This window comes from Saimiri boliviensis, chromosome 16, assembly GCF_048565385.1.
Source record: "Saimiri boliviensis isolate mSaiBol1 chromosome 16, mSaiBol1.pri, whole genome shotgun sequence".
In the NCBI taxonomy this organism is placed as follows: domain Eukaryota; kingdom Metazoa; phylum Chordata; class Mammalia; order Primates; family Cebidae; genus Saimiri; species Saimiri boliviensis.
The window spans coordinates 87,548,613-87,576,229 of record NC_133464.1 but is presented as its reverse complement, the minus strand read 5'-3'; the positions used below and the strand labels follow the sequence as shown (position 1 = coordinate 87,576,229).

The 27,617-nt window shown below is 44.9% G+C and overlaps 1 protein-coding gene across 2 annotated transcripts in view; it reads right to left on the bottom strand.

Annotated features, from left to right (window-relative positions):
- The window catches only part of CRYL1 (crystallin lambda 1), a 120,686-nt gene that overhangs the window by 71,766 nt on the left and 21,303 nt on the right, over positions 1 to 27,617 (bottom strand). The window contains exons 1-2 of one of the 2 annotated variants that reach the window (XM_074387942.1): positions 10,108 to 10,995; positions 9,807 to 9,933 (exon numbers count right to left, since the gene is read on the bottom strand). In XM_074387942.1, the coding sequence (XP_074244043.1) occupies positions 9,807 to 9,926 (120 nt within the window). In that variant the 5' untranslated portion in view covers positions 9,927 to 9,933; positions 10,108 to 10,995. Of the gene's footprint in view, positions 1 to 9,806; positions 9,934 to 10,107; positions 10,996 to 27,617 lie in introns of those variants that run through there. The other variant, XM_039473303.2, reaches the window with a different exon arrangement.

The following is a 27,617-nucleotide window of genomic DNA, read 5'->3' as shown; positions in this document are numbered from 1 at the left end:
AGGGGAATCACCTGATGCTGTGCAGCTGGCACTGGCCATGTTCAGAGACACCAGGGAATCAAGCAGGGGAAGATTCCCACCCACCCTACCAGTTTGGGTGGCAAGATAGCGAGTGTCTTCAAACACAAGCAAAGCAAGATGCAGAAGGCTGCAGGAGGCGTCCCGGTGACAAAGCCACAAATCGCAGGCAGAGAGCCTGTTCAAGGAGGGCCGTGCAAGTGTGCTCAGTCAGCGGACAGTGGGCTTGCTCCAGGAAGGCCACAGCCTCGTCCTGGCCTGCAGCACCTGCGCCTTGCACACAAGTCCGGGACAGGTCCTGCACAAGCAGCAGGTCCTCGTCCCCATGTCACTCACTCATCACCCCTCAGAGGAAACCTCAGTAGCTGCCTCCCCTACTCCAGTGTCCCCACACAAACGTGCAAGACGATGCTTGCTGACCACCAGGGCCTCTGAAAGGCGGGCAGGGAATTAGCCAGGCATGGTGGCACGCGCTTATAATCCCAGCTACCCAGGTGGCTGAGGCACAAGAATCGCTGGAACCCGGGAGGGAGACGCTGCAGTGAGCTGAGATCATGCCACTGCACTGCAGCCTGGGCGGCAGAGCAAGACTCCCTCTCAAAAAAAAAAAAAAAAAAAAAAGAAAGAAAGAAAGAGAAAAGAAATAGAGTAAGGTCTCTGCTGAGCAGCAGGGACTAACACAGCACAACCTGACTCCTAAGAGGTGAAAGGCCCCAACTTGAAAGGAACCTTTTGATTTCCCCCAGTGGTTCAAACAGATTTACTGGGCAACAAAGTCTTTGAATATTGACTTTCAAATGAAAATAAGCACAGCAAGGCGATGTGCCAGCAGATATGCTCCCAGCATGCCAATGCTGCTAGGTGAGCCGCAGGGCGCCTGAGCCAGAGGAGAAACTCGCAGCAGGGCCAGCACTGAGTTCCACAGGTGCCCCTTACTATCCACTAACGCGAAGCTCCCAGACAGATTCCCGCTTAGGCCTCATACCTCTTAAAAAGGCAGGCTCAGCAGGGCGAGGGGGCTCATGCCTGCAATCCCAGCACTCTGGGAGGCCGAGGCTAGAGGACTGTTTGGGCCCAGGAGTTCAAGGCCAGCTTGGACAACATAGCGAGACCTCGTCTCTACTAAAAAATTACCTAGGCGTGGTGGCACGTGCCTGTCGTCCCAGCTACTCGGGAGCCTGAGGTGGGAGGATCGCTTGTGCCCTGGAGTTCGAGGCATCAGTGAGCTATGATCACACAGCTATATTCCAACCTGGGCAGCAGAGCAAGACCTGGTCTCCAAACATGCTTAAGTAATTAATTAATATATATATATAACATTTAGCATGTTGTATTTATATAAACCTGGCACTGTTTCAGGTGCTGGAGAAACAGGAGTAGGTAAAACAATCAAAATATCCTGAGGTGGGCAGGCAGCAATGATTGGGGGTGTAGAGCAGGTATGGCACGGGATAAATACTGGCACCCACCTGACATGGGTATCCTCAGGACTGAAGTGGGTCCTTCTGCTTAAAGTGGGCAGCACAGGGCCTGGCTCACAGTAAGGGATTGACACACGGTAGGTTCATATACAGGCGGAGTCCATGGTGTAGTTAATATTAAATATTATCAGTTAATATTTAAAGCATATAAAAATATATTTTAAAACATTAAAACATTAAAAATATAACAATAAATTTTAAAAATATTTTTATATATTATTTTGGTACAATAGATAATATATCCTATTATATATTAACATTTATACTATAGTATATATAGCTGCAGACAGACTGAACGCCATGAGGTCGCCCTCCCTTTCTAAGACTTTATTTTAGTGTCCTTCTTATGTTTTGACTTAGCATTTTCTCAAGGCCTATTCGGTCATAGAAGAAGCTAAATACATACCTACAGATTAAGAGAAAAACTTGCTTGTCTCTTGAATGTATAACGGTTTTTTTGGGGGGATGGAGTCTCACTCTTTCGCCCAGGCTAGAGTGCAGTAGTGAGATATCAGCTCAACCTTTGCCTCCTGGGTTCAAGCAATTCTCCTGCCTCAGCCTCTCGAGTAGCTGGGACAACAGGCACACACCACCACATCTGGCTAATTTTTTCTTTTTTTTTTTTTTTGTATTTTTAGTAGAGTTGGGGTTTCATCACATTGGTCAAGGTGGTCTTGAACTCCTGACCTCTGGTGATCCACGCACCTCAGCCTCTCAAAGTGCTGGGATTACAGGCTTGAGCCACCACATCTGGCCTTATAACATTTTTCATTTCTTGCTCATATTATACCTTTGAAGCTACATGTACTACCAAAGAGGCCAAGCAAATAAAAATACAGCATCACAGAAATAAGACTCGTGCCTCGTTCTGTAAGCATGCTATTTGAAGAAGGCAAAAGCAAGCCATCTGAAAAGCAAGGGTTGTGGTAAGAACCTAGCAGAACATTAGGACAGAATGTTTTCACACTTCACAAGTGAAAACTGAAGCCATGTGCTTCCAGATGATCTCGTGAGTGCGTGAGGTGGGCTTCCCTCAGTCTACCCGGAGTCCCATGCCCCTCAGCAATGTCATAGCACTCAGCAACAAATTATCAACAACCACAACCACACAGACAATGTCGAATTCAGTTTACTCTGTGAAAGAAGCCAAACTCAAAAGGCTGCATCATGTGTGATTCCATTTTACGTAACATTCTGGAGAAGACAAAATTCTAGGGACAAAAACCAGATCCGTGGTGGGCAAGGCACGGGGAAGGGCGGGAGGAGGTGAGCTGTAAGGGAAAGAGGAGCTCTGTGCTCTGGAGCCCGACTGTGACGCTGGTTTCATACGTGATCACATGCACTGAACGCTGAAACAAGTGAATTTTTCTGGATGTAAATTATACCTTAGTAAACCTGATTTTACAATTTTTAAAGAAAAAAACGTGTATGGCCAGACGCAGTGGCTCACTCCTATAATCTCAGCACTTTGGGAGGCCGAAGTGGGTGGATCACCTGAGGTCTGGAGTTCAAGACCAGCCTGACCAACATGATGAAACCCCATCTCCACTAAAAATACAAAACTTAGCCTGGTGTGGTGGTGCATGTCTATAACGCCAGCTACTCAGGAGGCTGAGGTAGGAGAACTGCTGTAATCCAGGAGGTGGAGGTTGCAGTGAACTGAGATTATGCCACTACACTCCAACCTGGGTGACAGAGTGAGACTCCATCTCAAAAAGAAAAAGAAAAAACACGTACAACAGGAAAAGCATAACTCCAGTCTCCCTGCACATTCCCAAATATTCTTAGGGCTGGCTATCCCATGTGCCCAGTGCTGCCCGAACCTCCCACTCCCCGGCCATCCCTACCAAAAAGAGGAATATTCTGAGCCTTAGTCAACTGAGACTGAATTCTAACAAGCTTCTATCCTCAAAGAAAACAAATAAATTTCCAGAAGAACAGTACCTCGTGTAATTACTGACAGGGTCTGAAAGTCCTTTTCAAAATGACTAGCATTCTCTCCATTTTAAAGGTATAGTTGAAATGCAAATTCTGATCACCTACACAGACAATATCAATTTTACTTCTCAGTTTCAGCTATTGCTCTGACTTTGTGTAAGGAAATCCCATTTAAACTTCATAACTCTTTAAACATTCCCACGGCTCCCACCAGCTACTGTGATCTCCAGTTTTAAGTTCCAGAGATCAGAGATTAGATAAGGCCTCTATATAGTGGCTAATGAGCCTTAATGTGCTTTAAAAGTCAAGGCTTGAGACCGGCTTTTCAGAAGAACCTTATTTTTCCAGCATAGTAGATTTTCTTGCCAGGCAAGATTTGATTTCAAAATTGCACTAAGTTCTAGAAATTCAGGTTTCTTTCTTGCATGCTCCCACATTTCGGCAGAGTTATTAGGAAACGTCCGGACCAGGCTCCCGCCCTCTCCGTTTGGGTAGAAGACAATCCACTGGGGAAAACTGCAGTCACGTTGCTGGGCTTCCCCCCCATCAGGCTGGGCGGATCCCACAGCGGGATTGTTTTTAGTAGAAGCATTTGTGGTAGGCAGTGTGTGTGTGTGTCTGTGTGTGTCTGTGTGTGTGCGCGCGCATGTGCATGCGTATCTTCAAGCTCTACCTCCTGGTTTTGAACAAGTCCCTAAAGTAATCATAATTTTGTTTTTATAAGAAAACCACGGCAACATATTTTATAAGAAAACTGTAGCAACCGAGACGGCGTTGGAGATCATTATATTAAGTGAAATAAGCCAGGCACAGAAAGACGAAGACCCTGTGTTCTCACTTATGTATGGGAGTCAAAGCAGCAGACCTCACGGAGGTAGAGAGTAGAATGGTGGACCCCCGCGGCCAGCAGTGGCCAGGAACGGGAGGAAGAGATGAAGAGAAGCTGGTTAATGAGTACAAAATACAGTTAGCTAGAAGGAATAAGCTCTAGCATTCAATAGTACAGTACAAAAATTAGAGCTAATAATTTATTATCTATTTCAAAATAGCTAGAAGATTTATAATGTTCCCAGCAAAATAAAAGATAAACATGTGAGGTTCTGGGTATCCTAATACACTGGGATTTGACCAAGACACACGGAACACATGAATCAATCTCACATGCTCCCAAATATGTACAATCCAGATACAGCAATTAATTTTTTTTAAAAAAAGAAAACTGTATGAGTAGCCTAGATTGATTTTTCTACACTGAGAATTTTTTTTGTATAAATCAGGAAAAGGAGCTGTGAGAGCTGCTAAGAGGTCTCCACTGGCAAGAAGTCTGTGGACCCCGAGATGCGGCAGCACGATGGGCAGGTAAGTGGCTGCGGCCTGGGAGAGTCCACAGACTTTGGAGACGTCAGCTCTAATGCCATGCTTAGAGGGAAGCTTCTTTCAGGTTCGCCATCAAATGGTGGATATCACAATTTTTCAAGTCTAAAAATCATACGTCTCACTTGAGGCCAGGAGTTTGAGACCAGCCTGGCCAACATGGTGAAACCCATCTCTACTAAAAATACAAAATTCAGCCAGTCGTGGTGGTACACATGCCTGTAATCCTAACTGATTGGGAGGGGGAGGTTGCAGTGAGCCAAGATCGTGCCACTGCGCTCCAGCCTGGGCGACAGAGTGAGATTCTGTCTCAAAAAAATAAAAAATAAAAAAATACACACACACACACACACACACACACACACACACATCTTCTATCTGATTTACCCCTGAGCAAATCACACAGCAGGAATGTTCTAAGTTTTAAATAAAAACCATGATACAAAGTTCTATTTACAGTATAATCTCAAATGCGTTAGAGAGAGAGAAAATAAACAGAAGTGGAAAAAATATAAAGACACAAAAATCATAAGTATTTTTTGAATAATGGACCTAAACAGGATTGTCCTAAACTTTCTTTGCAACCTAGAGATGCTTAACTCTGTGAGATACATGTTTAACAGGACATTTTGTTAGCAACACTAATGTACTTTAACAAACATACGGCCTGGTGTTAGGTAGGTTTCACTCTGGGGGTTTCATTTACTTGTTTGTTTGGTAAACCTGAGACACTAATATGCACTAGGTTTTGTTGTTGTTTTTGAGACAAGGTCTCGCTCTGTCACGCAGACTGGAGTGCAGTGACACGATCTTGGCTCACTGCAACCTCCACCTCCTGGGTTCAAGTGATTCTCATGCCTCAACCTCTCGAGTAGCTGGAATTACAGGCATGCACCACCACGTGTGGCTAATTTTTTTGTATTTTTAGTAGAGGTGGGGTTTTGCCATGTTGCCCAGGCTGGTCTTGAACTACTGAGCTCAGGCAATCTGCCCACCTTGGCTTCCCAAAATGCTGGGATTACAGGCGTGGGTCACCACCACGCCCAGCCTATGCACTAGTTTTAAAATTCAGAGGATTAAATTTTCTCTACATCATCTAAAGAAATGTGTAGGCTGGGCACAGTGACTCAAGCCTATAATCCCAGGACTTTGACGGGGCGGAGGCAGGTGGATCACTTGAAGTCAGGAGTTAAACAACAGCCAGGCCAACGTGGTAAAATCCCGTCTCTATTAAAATATATATATACAAAAAATTAGCCAGGTGTGGTGGCACATGCCTGTAATCCCAGCTACTCCAGAGGCTGAGGCATGAGAATGCCTTAAATCTGGGAGGTGGAGGGTACAGTGAGCCAAGATCATGCCATTGCCCTCCAGCCTGGATGAAAGAGACAGATTCCATCTCAAAAAGAAGGAAAGAAGGAAAGAAATGTGTAAACATGCCCAAGAAAATCAGTCAACTGGCAAAAACGAACTGCTGATTTTTTTTTCTTACTCATCCTTCCGTCTGAATCATTTCATTCTCCTACCAAATACCTTTCTTGCAAGTATTCTAATCAAGACATAGATTGAAATCCAAACCATCTAGTTCTTTACTGTTGTATAATTATTTTTTCCTCCGTTCTCATAATCTGTTTTGTTTTGTTTTGTTTTGTTTTGTTTTGAGATGGAGTCTCACTCCAGTTACCCAGTCTGGAGTGCAGTGGTCAGATCCAGGCTCACTGCAACCTTCACCTCCCAGACTCAGGCAATCCTCCCACCTCAACTTCCCGAGTAGCTGGAACTACAGGCACATGCTACCATACCCGGCTACGTTTTTATATCTTCAGTAGAGACAGGGTGTCACCATTTGGCCAGGCTAGTCTCAAACTCCCGAGCTCCAGCAATCCACCTATCTCGGCCTCCCGGAGGGCTGGGATTCCAGGCAAGAGCCACCACACCCAGCCTTCATCTTTATTTCTTTAAAGAAACCCTTAAATAGTGCTTCTCTTCATGTATGCCTCTAAGCGCTATATAATTACTCAGTTAACCTAAGTAATTCTTCAGGTCGGCATTCATAGCATGGCGACTTAGTTTCTGCCTTAGGCCAGCCCTGCCTGCCTCTCCAATGGGTCCGTAATGTGGCCTTACGAACATCCTCAAAGGGACTTCTCATCTTGTTCATCTCCTCCCACCCCCAGCCCCAAAATTCACTTGTCAAAGGTCAAGACAAGCTCAAATCCTGCCTGCATTAAACCTTCCCACGGCAGCCCAGTCAGAACTGTCCCTCCCGATTCCTCCCTCTGGTACTGGAGGCACAACAATTTCTGAAGACTATAAGCTCTCGAAGGAATTAAACCTCCCAGTTTACATCATCCTTCTCTAGTTTTCTCTCCTCAGCCTGCCTGGCTCTGTGTTCTGCATAATAGATGTGGCTTAACATGTCATGCCATGTAAATACACTCATTTAATCTATAAAATAAAGATTGACCGTAGTTAAAGAGCAGTTTTCGGTAGTGCCAGCCAGGAACAGAACACCACATATTGCCCCATGTGATTCTTTATTACCAAAATTGTTATAAATGGCCATGACGTAAAGTAATTACCATTTTCTATGTGCCAAATGCCATGTAAGCACTTTACATACCGTCTAAATTCACAAATTGCCCCCAAATTACTCTTTAACAGAAAAACTTGCCTTATTACCCAAGACTATTAGAATGTTCTCATATTACAGAGGGCTCACCGCTTTATCAAAAACAATACACTATTTGAGGAAGACACATTCACCAGAACTAATTCGATTAGGGTAGTTTTAGATGTTTACAGAAATCATATGATAAACTATCAAAAAAAATTGGATGGGGAGACGAAGAAATTGAACATGGAGAGATGAATTATTCCTGGGATTGACTTTACAATTGCTACTGCTAGGAAATTTATAAATTAGCTCCAGAAAGATTCTTTAAAAGAAAAAACAGTTGAAGGAATGAAGAAACAGACATCAAAAGAAAAAAAAAAAAGATAAAAAACAGCCAGTTGCCATGCTGTGGAATCACAAGTCTATTATTACAAGAGGGAAAAACACCTAAATGTTTCCGAATCAGTCTTTGACGCTGGAGATAAATTTGCAGTGCCAACATTGTCGATGGATTCAAAAAGCTCTGCATCGCAAGCATCTCCAAGCAGCAAAGGTAACACGGTGTGGGAACTCTGTGTAGAGGGACTGAAAGCGATTGTAATCACACAGACAAACACGCTGAAGTTGCAGATATCGGCCCAGAGTCTGAACAAAGGCATTCTGGGAAATGTGAAAGTAGAAATTATAGAAATAGATCACTTACTCATACTTCAGTCACATTGTATAACTAAATACTTTCCTTAAAAACCAAACTCATGGCCAGGCGCAGTGCTTCATGCCTGTAATCCAAGCTACAAGAATCGCTTGAACCCAGGAGGCGGAGGTTGCAATGAGCAAAGATCGCACCACTGCACTCCAGCCTAGGTGACAAAGCAAGACTCTATCTCAAAAAAAAAAAAACTAGCCAGGCGCGGTGGCTCAAGCCTGTAATCCCAGCACTTTGGGAGGCCGAGACGGGTGGATCACGAGGTCAAGAGATCGAGACCATCCTGGTCAACATGGTGAAACCCCGTCTCTACTAAAAATACAAAAAATTAGCTGGGCATGGTGGCACGTGCCTGTAATCCCAGCTACTCAGGAGGCTGAGGCAGGAGAATTGCCTGAACCCAGGAGGCAGAGGTTGTGGTTAGCCGAGATCGCGCCACTGCACTCCAGCCTGGGTAACAAGAGCGAAACTCGGTCTCAAAAAAAAAACAAAAACAAAAACAAAAACAAAAAACTAAATTCATGTGAAAGAAGCTTCTCTGCCAAGACCAGGCCTGGAGAGCATCTGTGCTCTTCAGAAGCAAGTCCTCTTATAGCATCCGCAACTGAGTAAGGGTTGAAACAGGTGGCCCTGGAAACTCATTGGGAGCCCTCGGGTCCCTTTAAAGACCCTTCAGCTTCATACAAACTTCACCATATCAAGAGACAGAGGATAGTATATTAGAAAGAGACAAGATGTTGAAAGACAGTCCTCTCCTTTGTTCTGTTGTGATACACATTGGTTAAATGAACTTTTAGCAAATTGAGAAATTTAACCATTTTAAGAAATTCTAGAGTCATAGACACCTAAAACCTCCATCTTCTGTATTTGACCCAAATCTTAGAGCAGCAACTGACCAGAAAACACACACAGCCTTTTCGGCTTGCTTCCAAATTCTCAGCTATGATATCAACAGAGTAACAATGTGAAATGTGCAAATCTCAGAACACAAAATATCAAGGAGAGACACTGGGAATAATGACTCTTTTCGTTTTAGTTAAATTTGCAGAAGCGTTATAGCAGTTAAGTGCAGCCTTTGAAAAGACAAGGGTATGCCTCGGGATTCTTCAACAGGGCAGGGCCCCTGCAGGGTGCCTGGAAAGGGCCGAGCCCCGAGGGCTGCTCCCAGCTCCACCTGGAGGGACCACTCACCTCTCCAGGCTCATCCTGCGGTGTGCAGACAGCACCCAGGAGGATTTCTCTTTTCTAAAGTAAAGTTGTTGGCAAGGCTACATCTAAGTGAAAGGTTTTCTTTTTGATGATTTAAGCTTTTTGCTCAATTACATATGAGAACAAGAATAATCGCTCATTCGATAAGATAATAAAACAAAATAAAATGGTATTCGCAGTTCAGAAAAACCTATTTTTGCTAAAACGATTCATGCCTCTAAAATACAACGTTGTCACCAGAGGCCCTAGTGGTCTTGCCAATAAGGCTCCGGCCTCCTAAAACGGAACATTGTCACAGTAGTTTGATGAGAACCCAGGAGAGAGGGTGTTCTGAGGACCACACTTCCCATCACGTAAAACAAAATCCTGCCCTCGAAGATGCAAAATGCCCACACCTGCCACTGCTGTATCCTGACACGCTCCTCTGCAGGGGCTGCGGGAAAACGTCTGCGGGAAAACTCACCTGGATGTGCACGGCGCCCTCTGCTGCTTCTTGGATACTGGGACAGCCACTGATGAGTGACAGCTGCTCTTCCGCACTCAGGGGGCCTTTCAGAGAGCCCGCCTGCTCCAGCGACTCCATCTCCTTCCTGGAAGGGCAGGGAGAAGGACCACATTTAAACACAAATCAAGCTCAGCCTCAGGAATGGTCAGGGAAATGCAAAGCGGAACCACAGCGCGACACCGCCTCACACCCCTTAGCGAGGTGACTACCAAAACCAGAAACCAGCAAATTGTTGGCAAGGCTGTGGAGAAACTGGAACCTGTGTGCGCTGTTAGTGAGGCTGGAAAGTGGTGCGACCGCCGTGGAAAACAGACATGGCAGTTCCCCGAAGCAGAATCACAGCATACTCCAGCAATTCCTCTTCCACGTATAAACCCCAAGTAATGGAAAGCGGCGTCTCCAAGAGATTGTTGTACACCCATGTGCACAACAGCGTTCTTCGCAATAGTCAAGAGGGAGAAGCAAATTGTGTCCATCAGCAGATGAGTGGATAAGCAAACTATGGTAAAAAAACACACAACGGAAATTATCCAGCGTTAAAGGGGAAGGAAATTCTGGCACATGCTACAAAGTGGATGAACCTTGAGGACATTGTGCTGAGTGAAATAAGCCAGTCACAGAAGGAAAATTACTGTGTGATTCCACTCACAAGAGGTATCTAGAGCAGTCAAAATAATAGAGGCGGGCCAGGCGCGTTGGCTCACACCTGTAATACCAGCACTTTGGGAGGCTGAGGTGGATGGATCACTTGAGATCAGGAGTTCGAGACCAGCCTGGTTAACATGGTGAAATCCTATCTCTACTAAAATTACAAAAAAAAAATAGCTGGGTATAGTGGTGGGCACCCGTAATCCCAGCTACTTGGGAGACTGAGGCAGGAGAATCGCTTGAACTCGGGCAGCAGAGGTTGCAGTGAGCCAAGGTCACGCCACTGCACTCCAGCCTGGGCGACAGAGCAAGACTTTTTCTCAAAAAAATACTAATAGAGACAGAACTAGAATGTTGGTAGCTGCTAGAAGCTGGGGTTGAGGAATAGGGAGTTAAGGTTTAATGGTTACAGAGTTTCCATTTGAGAAGATGAAAATCTTCTGGAGATGAATGATAAGGAGGGTTGCAAAACAATGTAAATATACTTAATACACTTAAAACATTAAGATAAGTTGTATTACATACACTTGACCACAATTTAAAATCTTAATTATTATTATTTTTTTAACTAAAACAAGCCCCTTGGCTGGGGTCGGTGGGAAAGTTGGAAAACAATGGTTCTTAAACCTTTTCCTTGGGTCCGACCCCTGGGGTGGAAGGATTGAAAGAAGGTGCCTTACAACAGAGTTGGCTTTGGGGCATGTGAGCTGTGAGGTCACCTGGGCCGCCAGGCTCAGAAGGGCCTGTGCTGGGTTTACTGCTCTGCTATCAGCATCTTAAAATTCTTAATATATTTTTGCTTTAGGGATTCTTTTTCTTTTTCTTTTTCTTTTTTTTTTTTTTTTTTTTTTGAGACAGGATCCTGCTTTGTCACCCAGGCTGGACTGCATTGGCACAATCATGACCCACCCACACCCTCGAGCTCCCAGAATCAAGTGATCCTCCCACCTCAGCCTCCCAAGTAGCAAGAACTACACACCTCCACCACGCCTGACTAAATTTTTTGTATTTTTTGGTAGAGACGGGGTTTTGCCATGTTGCCCAGGCTAGTCTGAACTCCTGGGCTCAAGTGATCCTCCTGCCGTGGCCTCCCAAAGTGCTAGGATTATAGGTGTGAGCCACAGTGCCTAGCCCTAAATTTTTTTAAAAGGAGGGAGAGAATGTTTGAGATTTTTTTTCTCATGTAAGTAATTTGGAAGATTGGTAATATATCAACTTAAAAAATATATATACTTACCTTAAAATAGGGCCAGAAAACAGATATCTTATTTTGGAGGATTATAAGGACAAACATACAGATTCCCGCTCGGATCTCATCACCCGCAAAACAACTCAGTGTTAGTACCAAATATCCTGGACCACCGTCCCCGGTGAGCAGGCATTTTCAGAGTTTCATATAGAACAAATTCCTTGAATGGAGGCTTATAAAGTTAGTGAGGCGAGGCACAGTGGCTCACACCTGTAATTCCAACACTTTGGGAGGCCGAGGCAGGTGAGTCACTTGAGGACAGGAGTTTGAGAGCAGCCTGCTCAACACGGTGAAACCTCATCTCATCAAAAAATACAAAAAGTAGCTGGGCATGGTGGTGCACACCCATAGTCCCAGCTACTCGGGAGGCTGAGGTGGGAGAATCACTAGAGCTCAGGAGGTGGAGGTTGCAGTGAGCCATGATTGAGCCACTGCACTCCAACCTGGGAGACAGAGCGAGATTCCGTCTCAGAAAACAAACAAGCAAGCAAAAAACAAAAGCAAGTTAGTTAGTGAAAAATATACAAAACGAAATATGCGTCTTAGCCAGTTCATTTAGAAGTTTATTAGTTGAATTAGGGTTTATTAGGGTACTATGAGGCGTCTTAGCAACAGATTAGAAATTTAAGATTTAGAAGGTTGATAGCTAAAATCAAACGAGAACTGGTTCAAGGTAAGTGGCAGCAAATAAATATTTGAAACATCGTGGAGGGAAAGGTAACAAAAAGGGTTATGAGAAAGGATTGTCTATTAAGATAAAAAGGAAAGGCAGACGTTCATGGACCCTACGGGGTCCTCTGATTCTGTGTCAGCCTCACTGAGCACACCTCCCTGAACGCAGACGGTGCCTCGTACGCGGCACTATCCGGGAAAAGCCATGTGATCTAAAGATCATTTGTCTTTCACTGTGTAGTGTGTTTTAATCCATCTTTGAAAATCTTTAGATTTTCACACAGCTCTGTAAACATACGATAAAACCGCTGAATTGGACATGTCGGACGAGTCAGTTGTATGACACATACATTTATCTCAATAGAGCAGTCGCATTAATATCTTATTGCTACCATAACCAAGTATCACAAACAGTGGATCGGGAGGCTTCGAGGAGAATCCGTGCCTGGCCTGTCCCAGCCTCTAGAGGCTGCCTGCATCTGTGGCTCGTGGCTCCTTGCCCCTCCATAGCCAGCCCCCTCCGCCCCACCTGTTTCTGTCATCATGTCACCTTCCTTGACTCCTACCTCCCTTTACCCCTCTAAGGACCCATGCGGTTACACCGGGCCAAGCCAGCACTCCAGGATAATCTCCCCATCTTGCCATTCTCAGGTCAGTCACATCTGCAACGTCCCTTTTGCCATGTAAGGTTCTGGCTCATCCAAAGTTGTGCCAAAGATCTGGACGGCTAACTGTGGTTGCAGGTATGTTGTTCTGGAGATGATAAGCAATTTGCTCCTGGCAGGCACTTGAGGGTGCTGCCAACCAAGGAACCAGTCTGAATTCTTGGTTCAGGGGTTTTTCAGGTGACACAGGTAGTATGAATTTGAGCTCTGAAACTTTGAGGATTGCTCTATGGTTACAAATTCCCAGGGCGGTTAGAAAAGCAGACCCCAGGCCAGGCACAGTGGCTCACAGCTGTAATCCCAGCAGGTGGGGAGGCCGAGGCAGGCGGATCACCTGAGCTCAGGAGTTTGAGCCCATCCTGGCCAACATGGTGAAACCCTGTCTCGACTAAAAACACAAAAATTAGCCAGGTGTGGTGCCACACCCCTGTAATCTCAGCTACTTGGGAGGCTGAGGCAGGAGAATCACTTGAACCCGGGAGGTGGAGGTTTCAGTGAGCCGAGGTCGTACCACTGCACTCCATGCTGGGTGACAGAATGAAACTCTGTCTCAAAAAAAAAAAAAAAGAGAGAGAGAGAGAGAGAAAGAAATGCAGACTTCCACAGTGGGCAGACTGGCTGAGGGCAGGAAGGAGCAGCAGAAACACAGCCAGTAGTGGAGACACCGTGACTGTAGGCCCTAAAAAGGCAGGACTTTAGAAAAGACCCAGCCACCCTATAACTGCCGTGAGCTGCCAGAGCCACTGTTTGACTGTCAGAGGCTCAGGTGTCCCCTGAACAATGTCTGTTTCTGGACAAAGATGCAGCTGCAGAGATGGCGTCCTGCATCCCTTCCTCCCTCGCCTAGTGTCACAATCAGCCCTCATCGAGAGCAGGAATCAGAGTACCCTGTCCTTTATAGCCTGAAAGGGCCTATTTTGGAGATTGCAACACATTGGAATTATCCAGTTTTGAACTATATGATTGATATAAGTTTGACCTGCAGCAGTGGCTAAGCCTAGGCATCAACACCGATAAAAGACAGCCACACTGCCCACAAATACAACCGGAAGAACAGCATTTCTATGGCAGAAGAGCTATTTGTAGCTACCAGAGAAAAACTCACTTCAGCTGAATTATAAGTTTTTGGTGTTACAGAGAAATAAGTGAGATGTTTAATACAGAGCCCGTTGCTTTTCTAAGACTATTTCCTTTTCATAATTTAAGAAATATTAAATGTAGAAAGAATAATAAACCTCCTCATAGCGCCACCCTCCAGAACTAACCACTTTTTAAGTAAACAAAATCTAAATGATTCTCTTAGCGCCACCACCCCAGCCTCACACAACCATCCTCCCACTGAACACACAGGGTCTCTGGATGCCAAGGCCTGGGGCATAGTGTGTAACCCTTGCGTCCTTTGGGAAATTATGTCTGAGCGCCTGATGTGCTCGAAGCACCTGCTCCAAGCTTAGTAGGCCAGCTGTGTGTCTTCAAACCTTTCCAGTAATCCAAAGCAAACTTTTAGCCTTTTTTTCCCCCAAAAGTACTGAGTGAGATGAGACAGGTAACGGGAGAACAGGAGACTCTTGTTCCTGGATCCTCCAGGGACCAGCCCGGAAGGAGAAGGTCCCAGGGAGACAGCAAGCAGTGGCAGGAAAAGCCACAACCACCGGCCTCTTGCAGAGCAGACTCAGAACGTGCAGTGGGGGTTCTGCCCCAGGCCCTTCCTCCCTGGGCGGCACACACAGGTAGGACAGAGAACGTGGGCGAGAGGGAGAGACCTGCGTGGCCATGCATTAACCCATCGGCCAACTGCCAACTTCAGGACCCTGCTGCGTGGTCCCGAGGGACATCCAGTGAAAGCGACGGCGGCGTTTCCCGACACCTGCGGGCGGTGCTCAACAAATCCGCAAGACAAATCAAACCCAGCCCTTTGGCAACGTTTTGTCCCAGTTAGATTAATTCCAATATTTTTTTTTAATTCTTTTGGAAGAACGCCTGCCTCAAGCCTTGTAGAAGACGCACATAAACACCTAGAAAAGCTGTGCCCATCAGCCAGGATTTTCAAAAGCCTCGCACCTACCAGGCTGTGGCACTGCCGCACTTCGGGACGGACTCGAGGCACGGGTAGAAGGCTGCAGTGTGCCGGACCTGCCGCTAGAGGTCAGCCTAACACCAGGCCTCGAAACGCCGGCTCCTGACCAGCCCCGCGGACCTTGTACTTGCAGTTAGAGAGGAGATGTTGGCCGTTCTCACGGTAGGAATAGGGTACGCGCGGGTTTCTTTTTTTTTTTTTTTTTAATGTTTCTTTTTTTGAAGTGTACTCAAAAGGAGCATGTATTTATTTTTTAAAAGGACTGAAGAAATCGGAAGCTCTGTGCCCTGACGATGGGAATGCGGAAAACGCGTGGCGGTAACTGAGAACGTTACAAATAGGACCGCCGTGGGATCCAGGAACCCCACTGCCGTGTGAGCGTCCCAAAGAACCGGGGGAGGATCTCCGGGAGATTTGCACAGTCACGCTCATAGCAGTGCGGCCAGCAGCAGAAGCAAGAGGCAGGCAGCCCGAAGTCCGCCCACAGATGGAGAGGGTAACACAACGTGGGTTCACAGCTGCGGTGGAATCTCACTCGGCCCACAAGGGAAGGAAGTCCTGTCACATGCCGCAGTGTGGACGAACCAACCAACCTTCCTTCCTTCCTTCCTTCCTTCCTTCCTTCCTTCCTTTCTCTTTCTTTCTCTCTTTCTTTTTCTTTCTTTCTTTCTTTCGACAGAGCCTCGCTCTGTCACCCAGGCTGGAGCGCAGTGGCACAGTCTTGGCTCACTGCAACCTCCGCCTCTTGGCTTCAAGCGATTCTCCTGCCTCAGCTTCCCAAATAGCTGGGACTACAGGCATGTGCCACCACACTCGACTGATTTTTGTATTTTTTGGTAGAGAAGGGGTTTCACCGTATGTTGGTCATGCTGGTCTTGAACTCCTGACCTCAGGTGATCCGCCGGCCTCAGCCTCCCAAAGTTCTGGGATTACAGGCGTGAGCCGCCATGCCCGGCCTAGGATGGACCTTTTACTTCACATTAGGCTTAAGCGAAATGAGCCAGACACAAAAGGACAGATGCCACATAACTCCACTTAAATAAGGTGCCCAGAGCAGTCAAACTCAAAGAGACAGAAAACAGAATGGTAGATGTGAGGGGCTGGTGCACGCATGAAAGGAAAGTTGTTTAACAGGCCCAGAGTTCAGGTTTACAAGATAAAAAAGCTCTGCAGATTGATTGCACAACGATGTGAATGTACTTAATGCTACTGAACTATTATACACGTTAAAATGGCAAAGATGGCCAAACTTCATGAGAACTAGAATTTAGAAATAAGTTGATTTAGGGTGTAACAAGCTTGTAGATTTTACAGAATGAGTTAGAAAATCATTTTGGCTAGTATAGTCCATTTAATTCATGCAATAATCTAGGTCTTGGACTTTGAATTACACACAGTAACATAAAGCACATCTATTTATCTCTGCTCCCTCCATAAACCTGATTAAAACCAGGCTAAATGAATATTTTTTTTAAAGCACAGACCGGGGCCGGGTGTGGTGGCTCACACTTGTAATCCCAATGCTTTGGGAGGCTGAGGCAGACACATCTCTTGTGTTCAGGAATTTGAGACCAGCCTGGGCAACATGGCCAAAAGGCTGAGGTGGGAGGATCACTTAAGCCCCAGAGGTAGAGGCTGCAGTGAGCAGAGATCGCACCACTGCACTCCAGCCTGGGCATCAGAGCAAGACCCTATCTCAAAAAAAAAAAAAAAGTGTAGGCTCACAAGGTCAAAGATTATTGGGCGACAAAATGGACAAAAGATGCTAATTTTTTGGAAAATAGGAAATTATGCAAAAGTAGTCAGGTAAATGACTGAATAAGGTCGAGAAAGCTGAAACTTAGGCACGGGGCTAAGGAAAATGCCAATGAAAAGCATGTCACAGCAGCTTCTGAGAGCCACGGAAAAGGTCGGAATCCGCAGGTACGGAAGAGGACACAGTGTGAGTGCAGAGTGGGAGCCGACAAGAGTTTACTGAACGTGGTGCCACTCCTAAAGAAGTCCAACACAGTGCGCCAGACACAGCAGAGGGCGTGGGGGGGGCTGCGGAAACCAGGGGCTTCAGACAGAGACCCTGAGAGGCAAGAGCCATGTGCGCACACACACCACATACACAAAACTACACACACCACATAGATGCACTACACACATCACTATACACACTACACACACCACATATATGCACTACACACACCACACACAACTACTCACACCACATATACACACCACACATACCTATACACACCATATACACAATACACATTTACACACGACATACACACACCACTACACACACCACATATACACACTACACTCACCACACACAACTACACAGAGCTACACACGCACCACGTACAACTACACACAGAACATATATGCAGTACACACATGACAGACAACCACGCACACCAAACACACACTACACACACCACATATACACAACTACACACACACCACATACAACTACACACACCACATACTATACACACCACATATACACAAAACTACACACACACACCGCCATACACACAACCACACATGCCACATAATACACATAACTACACACACATGCCACATACACACAACTGCACACACCACATATACACACTACACATACCACACACAACTATACATCACATACTACACACACCACATATACACGCTACACACACACCATTATACACACAACTACATATACCACATATACTCACTACACACACACCACCATACACACAACTACACACATCACATATACACACTACACACCCACCACCATACATGCACCACATACATACAACCTCACACACCACATATACACAGTACAATATGAGGATTACTTAGAGTCATATTGAATTTCCAAAGTTAATGTTTGCATTTACCATTTTTTAATCATAGATTAAAAAGTTAGTTGTCTTACTTTGATCATTTTGGCTTAGGACCTATCACATTTTTGATGCTTTTGGTCACAGTTCTGTCTCTAGAACTACACACACAACTACACACAGCCCACATACACACTACACACACACCACACACACACAACTACACATACCCAATATACAGACTACACACACAGCACACACACACCCCATATATACACTACACACACACCACCATACATACAACTACACACTATATACACACTACACACATATCACATACACACACTACACACACTACATACACACACTACACACCACACACTGCATACATACCATATACACAGAACTATACACACCACATATGCACACCACACACACACACCACACATGCACCCACACCACATACACACACTACACACACTACATACATGCAACTACACACACCATTACACACAACTACACATACCACACAAACACACACACTACATGCACACCAAATACAACTACACACACCACATATACAGACTACACACAGCACACATCCACAGCACACACACATACCACATACACACACCACACACGCTCCCGAGTAGCTGTGATTGCAGGCATGCACCACTATGCCCGGCTAATTTTTTATTTTTAGTAGAGTCAGGCTTTCACTGTTGGCCAGGCTAATCTCAAACTCCTGACTTCGGGTGACCCACCTGCCTCAGCCTCCCAAAGTGCTGGGATTATAGGCGTGAGCCACTGCACCTGACCTGTAACGTAAATATTCTATTGTGCTGTTAAGTTACAGGGCTTTGACTCCTAGGTCTGAAAAAGGCACCGACCCCTGCTAAATCTTGAGCTCTGACACCAGTTAAAGGCTCATCTTTAGACCCAGGAGAAGGAGACACTCAAAATGAACTGTTTTCATGAGACACAGGGCCAGAAATCAAAACTATGCAATCCCTCTAGACCCAGGTACTATTGGGGAAGAGATGGGTGTGTGAGATTGTAAGGGCCGATTTTGAGGGGCAAGATTAGTTCAGAGTATTTCTATAAATTAAACATTAATATCAAAACACACTTGCCTAATGGAAGGCCAGTGTCTGGGCCTATGTGTCGGAACAACAGGGTTTTCTTGGAGCATTGATCTGCCCTTTAATATAAAATTATACAAGGTTATAAAAAGCGTATGGAAATCTCACCTTATGGTCAAACTGATTAGATAGATTTATTTATAATGTTTTATTAAAATTATCATTAACATTAATAATGTACCATACAAAGGTAAAATTTAGTTTTCTCTTTTAAAAGCAAATGATGGTTTTGTCTGACATGAACAAAATTTTCATGTAAGAGATAAGAGATTTTTGTTCACCTTTTCAGTAAAACCACAGAAGAGAAAAAATAGAGGGAAGGAGAAAGACAGAATTTAGCTGGCCACATGCTATCTTTATTAGGTCTCATTGTTTAGGAAACTGAGTCTCCTCTCTATCAAGAGAAAATGTTTTTGTATTGTAATTTTGGCCAAATGAATGATTGTTTTATAGTAACTTGTGATCCTATTTTGTGATATCAAGTGTCTTGAAACTTTGATATTTGACAGACTTCCCAACAGCAAAATTTCAAGTTCTGAGTTATCTGACCTTAAACTAACTTTTTTGGATATTAGATTCCCTGAAGTCCAAGAGAGACATATTGGGCTTATTAGGCTTATTTGTTATGTTAAAAATTATGCAAGCCAGGCATTGCAGCACCTTGGGAAGACAAGGTGGGTGGATTGCTTGTGCCCAGAAGTAAAGAGATCAGTCTGGACAACATGGCAAAAACACATCCCAACCCCAAAAATACAAAAATTAGCTGGGTGTGATGGTTTATGCCTGTAGTCTCAGCTACTTTGGAGGCAGCTGAGGTGGGAGGATTGCTTGAACTCAGGGTGCAGAGATTGCAGTGAGCCAAGATCGCACCGCTACACCCCAGTCTGGACAACAGAGCAAGACCCTGTCTCAAAAAGAAACAAACAAAAAATGCAGGAAGAATTTCAAATCTGAGGTGTTGTTTAGCTCCCTTTGAGTTATGTTAACATAGATGTGTTGTTAATGTGTTCCAGGATTACATGCAATTCTTAAAGTTCTGATATGTCTTAGTATGTTGTCAGTAATATTATGATTTTTATGTTAAATTGTTGTATGCTACAGAAATAACAAAATTTCCTTGTCAACAGCGTCTTTAACCATAGCTGTCCTAAGACTTTTGTCATTCACAATTGTTGTTTTGTGTTGATTCTTCTCAAAAAGTGACTTATAATCAGCTATTGTCCAGGCCTTGCTTCTTTGGAGGGAATTCATGAAAAGGACTCTTGAATGCAAGTTTCTGATAACTTTGGAGATTGTGCCATTGGATATGAGAGAAAACCTCAGTGTGTCAGTGGAAAGACTGATGCGTTTACAAAGGTGGTTAACTCAACATGAAGCAGAGCAGGAGTTGATTGCATGGACTGAACTAATGGAGACTGAAATAACTTTTATGGCTTTTTTTGTTTGAAATATTGCTGTTTCTTTTTATTTTGTTTTTCAGAGTCTGAAGAACTTTTTTCTATTGAGCCATGTAAGGCCTTTAAGTATCATTTAAGTATATTGAGCAGAGTATATTTTTGTAAACAGAATTTGAGGCATATTTCTCTCTCTGACTAATTTATCCAGAATTTGTAAACTATTTGTGACTATTCTGAATTCATGGCAATCTGTTTGTTTGCATACAGTTAAAACAACATTTTTCTTTGGTAATGGGACACAGTCGAAGGAACTGGTTGTTTTCCCAGGGCTTTGATTGAAATGGTCTTGTGAGAGGTTCAGCAAAGCCAGTGTAGGAGAGCCGATGTGAACAGTGATTCTTGCTGCATTTTGTGGGGGTAATCAGGCCAAGTATATGAGAGCCCGAAGCTTATTTTGCAGGTAGATTGGTCCTGCTGTGATTTGTCTTTGGTGAAAGTGGGGGACTGAAGAGAAAGATTATGTTTCGGAAGGAAAACTTTAGTATTAGATTAACCTTTGATTCCTGGATGGCCATCAGGTCATCCATAGTATGGAGCTGCCCACAATGCCTCTCCTCGGCAGGAAGCGGCCAGAAAGATTGATGACCAGATGCCCCACGGTTGAGGAATCTATAAAGAGGAGATGACACTGACCCAATTTTCTTGGTAAACATAGAAATGGATCCTTCTCCTCTTAAAGCTTGGAACTTATATTTGTTTTATCTGAGTTCCTTTCTCAGTAAATGAACTTTAGGCCTCTCACAAAAAGTATCAAAGAACTGAAACTCTCCAGATCATCACGTCCAGACAATGAAAGTCCAGACCCCTCATTCATTGTGATTGCTTCCTCACCCCTCCCTAGTTCCCGTTTCCCTACACATTGCTACATTTCTTCCCTGCTCTATAAACCCCTAATTTTAGGTGGTCAGGAAGATGGATTGGAGACCCAGCTCCCATCTCCTTCTTCCTTGGCAGTACTCCTCATCTCAGTCATTGGCTTTCACTGCGGTGACCAGCAGGACCTAGACCGAATCCTTGGTGTTTTGGTAACAAAACCACCTCATGAGGAAGGTATTATTAAGTGTCCATATCCCAGAGGAGGAAACCGAGACTCGGTGAGTTACCCGGCTACGACGATGGAGACAGATGCGACTGCAAAGCTCACAGTCGGCCCCGGAGCCACAGAGTCCCTCTGCACTGCTCACTTCTTCTCATACTGTGCTGCCTGCTTTCTATCTACAGTATGACTGCCGGTATAATGCAGCCTCCTCAGGAATAAAGGGCATGGCAAACATTTCTTTCAGAAATCTCTGTGCCAGCCTATCATGATCTCCCATGGGGATTTCTGGCAGGGTCTTTGGCTCCCACCTATTCCCAAAGGTCTGAGAACCCGAGGAGCTAAAGACAGGGAAGAAGCAGGCAGACAGGGAAGATCAGGTAAGACTGGTTTAAGGAGGTGAGTCTACCCCATCTCCGGCCAACAGAAATCCTAGAACAGCGGAGACAAAGAGCAGAGAGCAGTGAGGAAATAAACAGGCCAGGGATTGTTCCTTACCGGATGGCTGTGTCCTGCTGTCTACTTTGACACTGATATCATCGCTGTTGTTTCCAGGCCCTGATTATGCAGACGCAGAGGGCTGAGCCGGACTCCAGCCCTGACTCCAGCCCGAGGGATTCTCAATGCCATCTGGGCAGGTTAAATTGAGGCAGCGCGAAAATCTTCGATTAAGTTACTGCAAAGCCAAAGAGTCGGAAGACAGCCCAACCTCAGCCCATGTGGCGCGGTGATAGTGTGTGGACCCTAACAATCACGGTAAGTGTTCCTGAAGTTGGGGAGACGGCAGAACACCCGACTTCTCATTAAGAAGAATAGCTCCAGACTTCTTTTTGACAGCACCGTGTTTTAAAAATCTGGCATGCCTGTCTCCAAAGACTATCTCCAGCTTCCCCAGGTCTCCACCCCATCTCATTATTCACACCCATTAGCCACCCCTGCCCCCTTAGACTTCAGGATCTGCAAACCTCACAGTGAGGCACGTGAACTTAAATGCACCGTAGGAGGAAAGAAAACTGCCTCTGTCTGTCACACAGGAGGGCTGTGGGTCTGCCTGCCTGGATCCACCCCACGGTGGCCCGTCAGCGTCCCTGCCCTCCCCCTGCCCTCCCCCTCCTCATTCAGAAGGTCTCCTCCCTCCAGGCGGTGGTAACATTGGGATCTCGGTAGCAGGAAGACAGGGGAGGAGAGGGCCTGCTTAAGCATCGAGGCAATAAATTTCACCAAAGTTTATACTGGAGTATCAAGCACTGGCCCAGTTAATAAAGGGGGTACCTACACCATAGACCAACCGTGACTGCGAACATGCGTGCGTCTAGATACACAGCACGCAGGATCATGCCAGAAGCGTGCAGCCTCAGAATAAGTAGCAAGATCACTTGGAATCCTGCCGCCCAGAGTCAAAAGTATTAGTATTTTGACTTCTCCCCAATGCTTTGGATATACAATTAGCGTATATTTGAGTTTTACTAGGCAGATAAAACAAGGCTATTTCTGTCTGGGAAGGAAAATAAATAAGGGAAATGAAGCAATTATTTGATCTGTCCTAATGAGCTAAGTGACAGCAGGATCTGGAAACTCACAAGGAAGTCCGGTTGAACAACCCGGCTGAACCCACAGCCATGGCCATGAACTTCTGTCAGCAGACACGGGCGTGAATAATTTTGGCTGGCTTGGCTGGGCTCAGCTGGGCTCACTCATGCAGCTGCATTGAGCAGTGGGCTAGCAGTTGGTGTCTAGCATTCGGTGCGGTGCTGATTGGTAGCTGGGCCATACACCTCCAGCTGACTAGGCTGAGCTGACCGGATGAGAAGGAAGGAAGGGTCCCCAGCAGGAAGCGAGGGAATCTCAATGCACTGCTTTCCAGGCCTTCTGCTGTGCATGCCGCATTTGCTAATGACCCACTGGCCGGGGCAAGCCCGTGGCCAAGCCCAGAGTCAGGGGGTGAGAATAGCAAAGTTATGCACAGGGGAGTGCAGACGGAGACGAAAACAATTTGTGACCATACTCAGTTACTCTGGCCAACAGTAGGTGGGAAAACTAAACGTAAGTTTCAAATCGGGAGAACAGACCAATCTAGCAAAATCCCGATCAAAACAGAGTTCAAGATTGGGCCAGAGCAGAGACCTGGGTAGCAAGTTAAAAGCAGGTCAGAGACCCCGTTACTGGAAAGGCACCAGCAGTTCAGTCACTTAGGAGACAGAGTACAGGGCAGCTACCTAGTTTCAGAGATCACTGCTGGTGGCTTATTCACTCCTCGGCCATTCAGAAAGATGATTGACTTCTAGGTGGATCTGAGTACCAGAATGACCATGTGCAGATGGTGGAGAGAGGGCAGCAGAGAAACCAAGATGGAAGGTCACAGGTACCTAAAGGTGGCGATTTCAGACAGGGACGCAGGCCAGACAAAGCAGTGTGTTAGACCCCTGGAGTTGGGGTGGTCAAGATGTCAACACAGCCTACGTCAGGATGGCCTGGTTCCTTGAGGACAAGAATGGTCCACCCACTACATGGAAATGAGACCAGCTCCAAATCATAAGAACGAAAACACTCCTGATCTGTAGGTCCATGTTACAACTCTGTTTACTTGATTTGCTTTTCTTTTCTTTTCTTTTTTTTTTGAGACACTCTCTTTCTGTCACCCAGGCTGGAGTACAGTGGTGCAATCTTGGCTCACTACAACCTCCATCTCCCGGGTTCAAGTGATTCTTGTGCCTCAGCTTCCTGAGTAGCTGGGATTACAGGCACCCATCACCACGCCCAGCTAATTATTTTCTATTTTTAGTAGAGATGGGGTTTCACCATGTTGGCCACACTGGTCTCCTGACCTTAGGTGATCCACTCACCTCAGCCTCCCAAAGTGCTGGGATTATAGGCATGAGCCACCGCACCCAGCTGGATTTGCTTTTCTTCTTAAAACACAACTTCATCCTCTAAACTTCTTACTTGAGACCTAATGTATGCCAAACACTGGGCATGCAATGGAGAAAAAAGACATACTGAAGCATCTGCTAATAAGGTTCTCCAAGGTCAAGCCACCTTTCTATCATGAGCTGTAAACATGCTTAGTTTTAAGTTTGGCATTGTACCACCCTGTCAGAAAAAGATTAGTCTTGGATGACAATTTTTTTGTTTTTTCAAGTTCACTAAGATCCCTTGGCATGGTATGAGTCGTGATAATTTCTTTAATCTTCTAATGTTTTAATTTTTAAAAAAAATCAACTTCACCCAGTTTAAGTTCATTTTTACAGGTGCAGAATCCATATGTACCATTTCTACTATCCTAGGTATTTAAGAATTCAGTACATTTGCTTCTTCTAGAATAGGACTGCTAATAGTCATAAGTTATTTTGGTTTTTCTGGTTCAAAAACCTTACAGACTAGTATTTAAAAGTTAAATCTAATCAGACACCGATGATATTAAGAAATACAGCTCTTAATGAAGAATAGTAGGAAGTCTTTAACCTGGTTTTAAAAACAAAAACAAAAAAACAAAAACCTTACCCACAAACCTTCATTAGTCAGCATCAGCAGTCCTGATGCCTGAAAGGGCTTGAAAAGTGGCAAAACCTTCAATGATGCATCTAAAACTAAGGCCTAAAACACAAACATCCCAAGAAACAGAACAAAGGACTTTCAATTAGGAACTGTGGGATTTTTCTCTTAGTTACAAGTGGGTTGGAATTGGCTTTACAGGATAAAAGATGAAATTATAGCAGAACTGAAACGTCTGTGGCAGAAGTGGGCAAGCCCACAGGCCAAATCTGGCCCATCACCTATTTTTATAAGGCATGTGAGATAAGGATGGGATACAGTTTGGCTGTGTTTCCACCCAAATCTCATCCTGAATTATAGCTCCCATAATTCCCATGTGTTGGGGGAGGGACCCGGTGGGAGATAATTGACTCACAGGTGCAGGTCTTTCCCATGCTGTTCTCATAATAGTGAATAAGTCTCATGAAATCTGATGGTTTTATAAAGGGGAGTTTCCCTGCACAAGTTCTCTTGTCTGCCACCGTGTGAGACGTGCCTTTCACCTTCCACCATGTTTGTGAGGCCCTCCCAGCCACATGGAACTGAGTCCATTAAACCTCTTTCTTTTGGCCGGGCGCGGTGGCTCAGCCTGTAATCCCAGCACTTTGGGAGGCCTAGGTGGGTGGATCACGAGGTCGAGAGATTGAGACCATCCTGGTCAACATAGTGAAACCCCGTCTCTACTAAAAATACAAAAAACTAGCTGGGCATGGTGGTGCATGCCTGTAATCCCAGCTACTCAGGAGGCTGAGGCAGGAGAATTGCCTGAGCCCAGGAGGCAGAGGTTGTGGTGAGCCGAGATCGCGCCATTGCACTCCAGCCTGGGTAACGAGAGCGAAACTCCGTCTCAAAAAAAAAAAAACCTCTTTCTTTTGTAAATTGTTCAGTCTTGGGTATGTCTTTATTAGCAGCATGAAAACGGACTAATACAGGATGGTTTTTACATTTCTAAACAGTTAGAATACTATTTAAATAATATTTTGTGACTCTGAAAATTATATGAACAAAATTCAGTGTTAATCTGTTGGAATACAGCCACCTCCATTTGTTTACTGATTGTCTATGACTGCTTTTACTTTACAATGAAAAGTTGAAACGGAGACCACATGACCTGCAAGGCCTACAATATTTACTATCTGGCCTTCACAGAAACAGTTTGTCAACTCCTTGTCTGGAGTTCACCAGGGACTGGCTTAAAGCATGACCTAATCAGAGATTCAGGGGTCTCCTCTTCCCTTAGGGGTACCTCCTCCTCCAGTACTGGGCCAGCTATGAAGCTAACGTCTCTCAGCCCCAAACCTACCTGCTGCAGATAATGTCACCAGAAAACTGATTACAAATCCACACCGGACCAGGTTAAGTGGCTCACAACTGTAATCCCAGCACTTTGGGAAGCTGAGGTAGGCAGATGGCTTTGAGACCAGCCTGGCCAATATGGCAAAACGCCATCTCTACAAAAAAATACAAAAATTAGCTGGGCATGGTGGTACACCCCGTAATCCCAACTACTTGGGAGGCTGATGTGGGAGGATCGACTGAACCCAAGAAATGGAGGCTGAAGTGAGCCAAGATCACACGGCCCCACTCCAGCCTGGGCGACAGAGCCAGGCACTGTCTCAAAACAAATAAAATATAAAACAAAGTCCAGGCATCCTAAAAAGCCAGGATAGCCCCTAAGGACAGAAGGAGAAGCATTTTTATCAGCCACCATTTCCAAAGTGGAGCCTGCTATGCTCTTTTGCACACAAACTATTTAATGTGGGAATAAACGATGAATTTAATTAAATAGATGTAATTTACTTGGGAAGACCACAAATTCTCAATGTTCTTTACAATCATAAAAATTAATGACTTTTTTATTATCAATAAATTACTTCCTCTTGCTCCCTAAATCACCTCCATAAAACCAAATATTTTATATATACATTTTTTATTGCATTTTAGGTTCTGGGGTACATCATAAAACCAAATATTAAGCTGTTTGTGTTACATTTCCTGTGATGCCTTTTAAAAACATTTTGAGCCAGGTTCCGTGGCTCATGCCTATAATCACAGCACTCTGGAAGGCCAAGGTGGGTGGATTACCTGAGTGTCAGGAGTTTAGACCAGCGTGACCAACATGGTGAAACCCCTTCTCTACTAAAAATACAAAAATTAACCAGGTGTGGTGGCTTGTGCTTGTAATCTCAGCTACTTGGGAGACTGAGGCAGGAGAATTGCTTGAACCCAGCAGGCAGAGGTTGCAGTGAGCCAAGATCATGCCATTGCACTCTAGCCTAGGCAACCAGAGCAAAACTTTGTCTCAAAAAAACTGTTTTTATTCAATCTGAGAACATCCTTTTGCTTCACAGTTTCTTTTTTAGAATTAGTGCTTCATCAAGGAGTATTTTTTTTTTCTTCTGTATGACAATAAAAGAACTATGCAACTTTGAGATATTTTTACTGAGGCTTAAAATTTATTTAAAGAATC